Genomic DNA, 11,022 nt, shown 5'->3' with positions numbered 1-11,022 from the left:
TCACAGCATCTCGTTCTCCCTCTGCTTGATCTTGAAGACGTCAGACTTCCTTGTTGCTACTTTGATGGCACTGGCATGTGCCTTTATGAAAGAATCTGCCAGCATGGCAAATGTGTCTATGGAGTTAGGAGCTAAGTTGTGATACCACATCATGTCCCCTTTCGAGAGTGTTTTCCTGAACTTCTTTAGCAAGACAGACTCGATCTCGTCGTCCTTTAGGTCGTTGCCCTTTATTGCGCAAGTGTAAGAAGTAACTTGCTCATTGGGGTATGAGGTTCCATTATATTTCGGAAGGTTTGGGATTCTGAACTTCTTTAGAATGGGTTTTGGAGCTGTTTCCTCTAGGAACGGCCTTTGTATGAACTTCTTCGAATCCATCCTTTTTAGGATCAGGGGTGCACCCGAAATTTGGTCGGCCCTGGAGTTGTAGGTCTTGACCTTTTTGTCATTGGCTTCTATCTTCATTTCGCCCGATTTGATCCTCTTTGTGAGGTCCTCGAGCATCTTTACGATGGTGGGGTCGGCCATCGACCCGTTGTTGCTTGATCTCTCCGGTACCTGCTCGACTGGAGGAGCCATCCCCGGCGCTACCTTGCTGGAAGTTTTCTGGTCACTTTGCAGCTGAGCAATCGCTAGCTGTTGTGCCTGCAACATTTCAAAAATAACGTGAAGGATAACCTCCAATTCTTCCCTAGTCGGGGTTTTCTGAGCTTCTTGTTGATCTCCTTGGTGCACGCTCCTGTTGGTGTAGGAGCTTACATTGATGTGTTGAGCATCGCATAAGACCGCGTCCACGGGAATCGATTCTAGTGCGTTCTTAGGGTTTCATGGTGGTACACAAACAGTTGGAACATCCACAGCATTTTCTCTGTGGTTCTCAATATTATTGTTCATTGAGTCAGACATTTTGACCTGAAATCAAAGATCTTGGGCAAGAAAAAGTGTGAAAGATAATTTGTGTTATGTAGTTAAACCAGCAAGAAAATAATCACTATTACTTTTAGCCCCACGGTGGGCGCCAAACTGTTTACCGCAAAAATAATAATAACAATTAAATTTGATTAAATGGTTCTAAAAATACGTGAATTATTTTTATGCTAGTTGTTAGGCAGTTGATGTTATGTGAAAGACTTAGAAATGAGATAAGAGCTTAAAAACGAGATATTAACCAAACCGAATCGTTGTCAATCAGGGCCTCGAGGTTGCCTATTCGAGGATCTCGGGATCGAGTTCGCAGCTCGGCTGGGAAATATCGAGGGTGGTCGATGGAGACTAACAGTTATAAATAAATCAACAACGGTTCTTTATAGCCAATAATAAGTAATAAATGATGAACAATAAATAGAACGCAATAAATATGAGCATTAAATGAAGTAATGAGATCAAGAGAATATGTTAGAAAGCAGAGAGAATGTTCTTGAGTTTTAGTATTGACCAACAGATATCTACAAAATGACAAGGATCCCATTTATATAAGAGGGGGAATTCCAACATAGTACAAGTGCATTTATTACAAAGATATGGAGATGGGACAGCTAGTTAATGCCATGATACGGGCTCAGACTAGCCTGACAGACTTTGTCGGCTCTAGCATCACGCCTTGGGAACTCCCTATTTTCTTTTCGTAACCCTCGGTCTCCTACTGCCCCGAAGTTGAGCATCGATGGCCCCTGAAGGATGAAACTCAACCGTGGTCTCGAGCCTTCGAGACGTACCTACGAGGCGTCGTAACAATGAAAACTTGGACCCTTCGATTTTACCGTATACAGCATGTGACCACGCGGGGCAGATTGTATTTTTATGTATGTGACCATGGTGGGCGATTTATGATATTGTGTCTATGACCACGCTAGGTGGATTGTTATATTTGCAGGTGAGTTGCTCGTGCATCACGTGAGTTATCCGTACCGATTGATATTATTAGCACGTGAGTCATCCGTGTGGATCCAGATATTGATATTATAGCACGTGAGTTGTCCGTGCAGTTGATATTATTGGCACGTGAGTTGTCCGTGTAACATATGGATACAAATCCATCCCCCTAAGGTCACCCTCTCATGTTTCTCTCCTGATTGTGTACACGTGGATTGTGAGAAACCGACGGGTTTATGGTTGATGGAGCTCTAGGAGAGCTGTTTACTATTATATGGATTGAATTGCACGCTGCAACAGGCCTTATTCGCTTATTGTTAGTTGGATTGGGCTGCACCCTGTAACGGGCTGATATTTGGTTATTGCATTTTATCTTTACTTGTAATTTCGTTGACTGTTTATCTGATTTAGTTGTATATCTTCCTTATATGCTGGATAATATTGTTGATTGAGCTAAACACTTGAAAACAAAGATTTATGAGCACCAAGGCGGTTTTATCTGAGCTTTCCTAATTTTATCGTATATTTGTTCCATATTTTTAAAATTATGAAATGTACAAGTGATAGCGAATATCACGTATAATTCTTGCTTCTATTACCTCGCCGATATTAGTTACAATACTTATTGAGTATATGGGGTCGGTTGTACTCATACTATACTTCTGCACCTTGCGTGCAGATCTTGGAGCTGATGTTGATGTAAAATGGCGGGAGCTGCCATTGAAAATGTACCTTCATTATAGTCATCGCTATCACTCGTTCTTGGTAGTTCTAGATTTGAGATTTCGTTTATGTCCATTTCAATCAGACGTTGTATCATTTTTCTATCAATTTGTAATTCTAAAGCTTACTGGTTCGTGACTTGTACTACTAGTTCTTGGGTTGTTGTATATAAGGTTATTAATTTCATTTGGAATATGTTGACTGCTTGTTGGCTTACCTAGTGAGTTGGGTTAGGTTCCATCACGACTAGTGAATTTTTGGGTCGTGACAGGACCCCAACCATACACACGTACAAGTTCAAAATTATCATACGAAATTATCGGAATGGTCAAAATATCGATCCGAGCTCGTTTACAAATAATGTTGACCTTGGTCAACTCTAGCCATTTTCAAGTTAAAAAATTATGTCTTCTTTAATCATTCACATTTTGACTATTCGAAAATTAACACGGGTCATGCACGCAAGTCATAAATCATCCAATAGCGTCATGAAAGGTCTCAAGTCATAAAAAGAGGAGCTAGTACTTAAAATGGCCTATCGGGTCATTACACAGATCAAATACTGTAAAAAAACCTCCACCCTGTCAGTTGGCATTACTTAAATGCACAATAATAATAAAAGAGAGATGGAAAAAGAAAAGAATAGAAAATACGCATTCCTCTTGAGCATATAGAAAATATGCTTGAACAAAAGTATTTTTTAATAGAAATTGAGTCAAGAAAGAAGGCCGCTTAGATACTAGCGAAAAGGAAGATAAGAGATTAATTAATGGAGTCAAAATCAGTGAAATAAGACCACCATTTTATTTTGTCCAAATGATAAAATTATTATTTTATGCTGCTTCTAGGGAATAAATATTTCATTATTTATAGCAAAAAACGGAAACTAGATCCTCCAAACAAGTGTCACGTTACTAGAGAAAAGCTCATTTATAAAAACACCAATAAGGTAAGGTTACCCAATTTGTGAATAACATTGTTAGGCATGATGGAGACCTAAAGGAATTTACTTTTTACCAAAAGGGAGAATGTCCTTTCACTCATAACTAAAGAAACACCTGACCCTTTTAGAAAATGATTATAAAAGAGAGTTGGATTTTTAGTTGGATATGCACAAGGAAAAGCAAAAATATAGCAGCTATTACACAGAAAAAAAAATAGGAAATGGCAGGACCTGCTGGTTCTTCGTGCGGGGCATGCAAGTTCTTGAGAAGAAGGTGCTCCAACGAATGCATTTTCGCGCCTTACTTCTGTTATGAGCAGGCAACTAACCATTTTGCAGCAGTTCACAAGGTGTTCGGAGCAAGCAACGTCTCCAAGCTGCTTCTGCACCTCCCGCTGCACTGCCGGAGTGAAGCTGCTGTAACCATGTCATATGAAGCCTTGGCTAGGATGCAGGATCCAATTTATGGCTGTGTCGGTCATATTTTTGAACTCGAGCAGCAGGTTCATATACTCCTTTCTTTTCATTTTATATGGCCATATTTGATTTACAAAATGTCCATATCAAAAATATCGTGAGAACTTGCCTGACATTTCTATGGTTATAAGAACATATTAATTTCATTGAGGATGAAGTAGGAGGTTTAAAATAAGTGATTCCCAATATGTATAAAAGAAATTGCATTATTCTTTTGGATACATGCTAATGTCTTAAACTAGAATAGTAGCAATATCAAGTATCAATCCATTCAAGCGCTGGATATGACAGCTCTTTATGTTCATGATTATGAATGAAGAAATTTACCTTGTTGCAGGTAGCCAGCCTCGTAGAGGAGATTGAAATCACCGCAAACCAAATGGCCTTCTATGCGGGTGAGGTGCCCATGGAGAACACAATAAATACGTTACAATTCTCCTTGGAATGTAATAACATGAACGTGGGAAATAACCATGTGAATCATAGTATCACATCCCTAGCACATGTTAATGATACATCAGCAAATGAAGCTTTCATTACCCAGATGAATGCAGAACTTCCAGAGATAAATGGATTTGACAACTTATTTTCCAGTACCTTCTTTGATTTCGATATCTCAGATAGAGTTTTTGATGGACTAGACCTGATCTGCACTACCAATCCGTAGTGACTGGCAAAAAAATTTAAGCGAATAAAGTCAAGTTTTTCTTCGCCGGGAGAGTAGAGAAACAGGAAGTTCAGGGATTTTGTTTTGACAACAAAATGAGAATCCTGCACTCAGGCCTTGTTATGTTTTATGTTGTATATATAATGATGTTCTTGTAAGTTACTTTCTTCATTATGTGGTCCGCATTGTTTCTTCTGTTACATTTTCACGTTTAAAAGGTTAGCTTAATTATGTCTTTAATTGAATGAACTAACATTCAGATGAATGCCCCTAAATTTATTACCTCATAACGTTTAGATGGAAAAAATTTGCATTTGTTGTTTACACGTAAAACAGTACAGTTAAATTTGTTACGTGGTTTATAGACAAGTGAATTGATTTGATTCAAAAATAATAATGAAATAAGATTAAAAATAGGACATAGCATTTAAAATTGAAGAAGACGACAAGCCTGACTCCGAGGATAAAAATGAATGTAATGTAAAAAAGCAAATAAAGTTGTTTAATTGAGAGCAAAAATGGAATATAGCATATGTTTTTCCCAAGAATTTCGTCGCTTACAATGGCCGTTGAGCCTATTATTTGTAGCTATGTCTAGGAAAACAAGATCCTAGGATCTAGCCCACTTAAATGATAATAAAGGGGGCCTTGATAAGTATGTAACGACAGGCCATGAATGCAAACATTCTCTGCAACGGCCGCTCATTTAATACGAGAGAATATTCCCTTATTGAATGCTATTCGATAGCAAATACCCGATCTTCTTTCGTTGACTATGTTCCCTTCGGGATCTCCCCGACCTAAATCACAGTTGATGTGTCCGGTACTGATTGTAAAATATTTCCCTTCAGCAAAATATTTCGCCGGTTTTCAAGGTAATCAATAACAGGATTTTTGTCGTCTATATCTTTACTTCTACTCATCACTTTACCTCTTTACTTTCAAAATTTTTGTTGTCATAAACCCTTCATTTCACTGCTTTAACTCTACAGTTGCTTAGAATAGTTTTCATCTTCCTCAATGTTTTTAGCAAAAATTTTATTGCCTCCTTGTTACCATGGCTTCTTCTATTGCTTTCCTTTAAAAACTATGGCCTTCTCTTCAGTGGAGGCCAAGAGGCCGATTCTGAGCCTCCTACTGTAAACACCATCATACCCAAACACCTGAGTACTGCTAATGACTTCCAAGAGAAGGCTCCATCTGTGTCTTCACGGACTTGTGTTGTTAGTAGGTATCCCTCCTCCGTTCGCCCTTCTGGTATCCCTGTAGTGAAAGAGGAGTGCAACTACCCTAACCTCAATATAGTCGCTCTGGATATATGATAGAGCGATTTACCTTCACCAAGGAGGGTTTTACGTATGTCTATATGTATCCCTTTACCTTGGGTCTATTTTCCTTATTGTCGAATGAAGGGTTCAACCCCGTAATTTTGGAGTTTTGCCACCAGTATCGGGTCTGCTTGGCTCAAGCAGGACCATATATATGGCGAATGGTGGCTTGCCTACGCCAGTTGAGCACGGCGACTGGAGAAACCTTAACCCTTGCACACATGATGAATCTCTACTCCGCCAAAATATTCCGTGGGAGAGTATTAAATTTTAGCAAATATGGCCACCATGCTATTCTCACTAGCATGGACGATGAAAATGATCGCGGGTGGATGGAGCAATTTGTCATCGTCGCCATCAGAGACATCATCCCGGTCACATCTCCGCCTTTTCCTGAGTCGTGGAACAATTTTTGTAAGTTTTTGATCCATTTCCTTCCTTCGTGAATAGATTGATTTCCGTTATTGCTGACCTCTTCGTTTCTTTTGTTTTAACTACCCGGTAGGAACCACCAGAGGTTCAAGGCCTGGACCAATGGATTCAGAAGATTTTGGAAATTACAATGCCAAAATTAGACGAGGAAGTCCTTCCTTTTATCTTTGCATGAACATAGGTAACTTCGACATAAAAGTTGTTAAATCCATTTTTTGCTTAATTCAAGACTTCCACAGGGCTCCATCACCTGCACCAAGGTCAACATTTAAACCGACCCCAATGAGGACATGAGGGTGCTACAAAGTGCCCTTGCTCAAAGAAGTACACGCAAACCTGCTTTCGGTGAAGGTGCTTCCTCTCGAAGTGCACATCCAGAGAATAAGCAACCAAAAAGGCGACGTTCTTCCTCGGTTGGGGCTTAAAATGAGAAAATAAAGAAAGCAACAGTCGAGCTGGCCATAGTGGTTATTTTTTAGGATGGGGAAGCTAGTGATGAAGTGACTCCCCTTCAAAGGAAAAGAATCTCTTCATCAGTTCAACCAGATACTCAGTGGGGAGAGCTTCAAAACCCGTATGCAGGAGAAACCCAAGAACTTTTGGGCGAGATAGACTTGGTGGATAATGTCAATTCTTTTTTCCTAATCCCCAGTACTGTCTCTGATCCAAGGAATTCGGGCCCTCAGCTTCCTTTGCCTTCGGCCACTAAGAAACCAATAATTAGCGTGTCTCCTGCAGCATCTTCTTCTCAACCTTCAAATCCAATATCTTCACGCCCTTCAACACTAGTTGCACCTTCGCCACCAGCACCTACTGCATCTCCTCCCTTCCCCAGATCCCCAAGAGAGGAGAAGTACTATTCTTTTGGTTTCGAAGGAGTGCCATCTATTATCCAAGCTGGAGGAGCTTGTGAACTACTTGAAGCCACTGTCTTTAGATAAAGATAGGAAGAAAATATGCTCCCTTTCCGGGGAGTGTTGAATAATTCCATGCACAGCGCAACATCGGTACCGTACTTATTTTCTTAAAACTTCCTTTCCATTTATCACCTATAATGGGAATTCTAACTTTGCTATATTTTTTCCATTTATAGGCCAACTTTCTTTCTTCCAAGGGCATGCTGAAATTGATCACCGATAAGCAAGGACTCGCTTCCAAGTGGGATCAACTGTTGGATGAAATGGACCAACATGATGCCCGCCTCTTGGTATTGGAAGAAAAAGCTGCTGAGGCGAGTGAGCTTGAGGCCTGGTTGCAGCAAAATGAAGAAGAGATGATAGACCACATCCAAGAAGCTACTCAATTACACGTACAACTTCAAAAGGCTAAGGCTAAGTTGGCTGAGCTCCAAGATATTGTGCTTGTTGTTGCTGAGCACGAGTCGGCCTCGAAGGACCAAATAAGTAACCTGAAGGCTGAGCTGACCTCTAAAATCGAGGAAGCCAATGCTGCCAAGAAGAAGATGGCCAAAATAGAGGAAAGTTTTAAGAGAACAATAGAGCAAAATCGGATCCATTTATCCACAACTATGGAACTTGATTCTCACATCAGCCCATGAGATCCGAAAGGGACGACCTCTAGTCCGAGGTTTCTAGGCACAAACCCAGGCTCCAGTACCACGAGATTCCCTCATGTTTGAAAAGACATATGCTATATATCACATGAGGAGGGAAACCTTGGAAGAGGCCAAAGCAGGCATTGTCGATATTGATGATTGCATCATTAAGGCCTGAGAATTGGAGCTAACCACCCGAGAGAATGTTCCTGCTCGGCTTGTTGCAACCAACTCTTCGAGCATCGATTTTGAATACTCCAAAATCGAAGAGGAGCCTGAAGAAAATGATGGTGATGAAGGTCCAGGCCTCGAACCGGCAGTTGGTCCGCCTTCTTCCATGGGGTAGGAAGAGGACGCAGATCCCTCTCTCGGCAACGATAATGCTTAGATTCTTTCTTCTTCTTTTTTTGTACTTTGTAACCATGCCAAACTTTTCACCGGGTTTTGCATTTTGATAAATGAAGACAATTTTTGCTTAAGTGTTGTGCAAAATAATTCTTTTTCGTTGAATTAGTTAAAGCTTAAGGTATACTTTCATCCAATAGCTTTTGATTCCGGGCATAAATTCTTCCGGGGTTGATCCTTTACTATGAGGGTTTCATAAAGAGGGCCCTCTTATTTTAATGATGTACTTTAAGAGGACGTCTCATGTTCATTCATGCACAAGCATTTGAAATTTTTGTTAACTTTCAGATGATAAAATCAACTCATCGTTTGGATAAGAAACAAGATAAAAATAAAAGGACATTATTATATTCCTTCTATATTTGAAAGTACATAAGCATTCGTTTGCTAAATAAAAAAGAAAATTTCCAATACATGTGGCTAACTTGTACAACTTATTTATACGGAACTAGTCATGATGTCCTCGGTCCCGATGAGAAATTATTGTTCCCGATTCTCACAGTCCCTAGTTTGTGTTCCATTCTTGTTGTGGTATCTTATACTATTCTCCACCCCCCCACCCCACCCCCCACCCCCGTGTTCGAATACGAAGTATACAAATTGGAACACTGTATGTTTTCATTTGTTTATGCAAACAACTCCTGAATTGTTAAATAGTATTTGGTTCGATGGCGAGCTTTGCTTCCCATTAGGAATTTGCCACCGAGCCAAAGATTATTTAACCATCCCATAATGGGTTTATCATTTTAATGCCTTGTTATTTAAAGGTATTAACCTTGCCGATGGCACTCCTTTTGTAGTATGATTTCCTTTGATGCCTCGCTAAAAACCTTGCTAGAAAAATCCGATTTGGAAAAAAACTGGTCAAAGGGAAAAAGAGTGTAGCACGTACTTTCATTATTTATAGGATCCATTACAAGCAAGATCTTCTTTGGAGGTGAGTCACGTTCCAGTTGCTGGGAAATTTTAATCAATATTGATTTTCCAATTCGTACGATCATTTACCGGTGATGGATGATACCTAGTAGGGACCTTTCCATATTGGACCCAGCTTCCCAGCATTGATTTCTCGAGCTCTCGGATTCATTTTTCTTAGGACCAAGTCTCCTACATCGAAGTAGCAGAGATTGACCCTTCAATTATAATATCTTTCTGTCCTTTGCTTTTGAGACACCATCCTCACATATGCCAAGTCCATGTGTTCATCGAGAAAATCCATCTTCACCAGCAATTCCTCATTGTTTTCTTCTTCCTTTGCTCGGGAAAATTGTAAAGTTGGCTCTTGTACTTCCACTAGTATGATAGCTTCCGCTCCATATATGAGAGAGAAAGGTGTTTCTTCTGTGCTCGATTTTGCCCTTGTCCGGTATGCCCCTAGCATACCCGGTAACTCTTCGGGCCATTTGCCTTTAGCAACTTTTAACCTCTTTTTGAGTGTTTGGATAATTAGATTATTGGTTGACTCTGCTTGTCTACTGGCACTCGGATGGTACTGTGAGGATATAATCATCTTGATTTTCAAATCTTCCAGCAATTTTGTTGACTTCAAACTATGAACTATGGTTTGTTGTCACAAGCAATCTCCTCCGATATTCCAAATCAGCAGATTATGGGGTCTCATAAGAAGTTGACTACTTCGCGCTCAACGATATTTTGGTAAGGACCTGCTTCATTTAGTAAAGTAATTAATTAAAATTAAAAGGAATCTTACCTTTTCGGGCCCCTATGGTAGTGGACCAACTATATCCATTCCCCATTTCATGAATGGTCATGGGACACTACCGAGTGCAAGAGTTCCGCCGATTTCTGTACCAAATGTGCATAGCGTTGACATTTGTCGCATTTTTTAACGAACATATTTGCGTCTTTTTCCATCCAAAGCCAATAGTATTGTGCCCTATAAAGCTTTAGTACCAACGAATCTGCACTAAAATGGTTCCCGCAAATTTTTTTCATGGACATCTCTCATCAAGACCACCTCCAAGGCTCCTAGACATCGGGCCAACGGGCCTTGGTACGACCTCCTATATAATTTCCCATCCATGAGGCAGTAATGAGCCGCTTTGGTGCGGAGTGCCTTGGATGCCTCCGGGTCTTTGGGAAATTTTCCATGCCGAAGTTATTCGATGGACTCATTCCTCCAGTCCTAGACTAGATTGGTTGAATTAACCTCATAGTACCAGTCCACATCCAATATTGAGTAGAAGCTAAACGACGGTTCCGGAGTCAGATCCTTTCATCTTCGTAGATGACCCCAAATTAGCCAGTGCATCTGCTTCCACGTTCTCTTCTCTCGGAATGTGTATGATCCACCATTCTCTGAATCGTGCAAGAAATGCTTGAAACTTGTTTGCATTTTATTGCATGTGTTCTTCCTTTGTATCAACAATCTCGTACACTTAGTTTACTACCAGTTGAGAATCACATTTGATCTCGATGACCTCAAAGCAAAGTCTTCGGGCTTGTTCAAGTCTTGCAACCAAAGCCTCATCTTGGCTTCATTGTTAGTTAACGGAACTGTCTTAATGGCCTGCCTCCATGTTTCTCCTGAGGGCATGACTAGAACTACCCCGAGCCCGGATCATTTTACATTGGAAGCTCCATCTGAAAACAAGGTCCA

The 11,022-nt window shown here is 40.3% G+C and overlaps 1 protein-coding gene across 1 annotated transcript; it reads right to left on the bottom strand.

Moving 5' to 3' along the window:
• Positions 1-9,537: 9,537 nt before the first annotated feature.
• LOC142165965 (uncharacterized) lies at positions 9,538-9,912 on the bottom strand. Its single transcript, XM_075224358.1, has one exon. The coding sequence runs from the start codon at positions 9,910-9,912 to the stop codon at positions 9,538-9,540; it is 375 nt and encodes a 124-aa protein (XP_075080459.1).
• Between the last annotated feature and the right edge of the window lie 1,110 nt (positions 9,913-11,022).

This window comes from Nicotiana tabacum, chromosome 11 (assembly GCF_000715075.1).
Source record: "Nicotiana tabacum cultivar K326 chromosome 11, ASM71507v2, whole genome shotgun sequence".
NCBI lineage: Eukaryota > Viridiplantae > Streptophyta > Magnoliopsida > Solanales > Solanaceae > Nicotiana > Nicotiana tabacum.
Note: the sequence above shows the minus strand (reverse complement) of the source record. Positions and strands in the feature narration are given on the sequence as shown.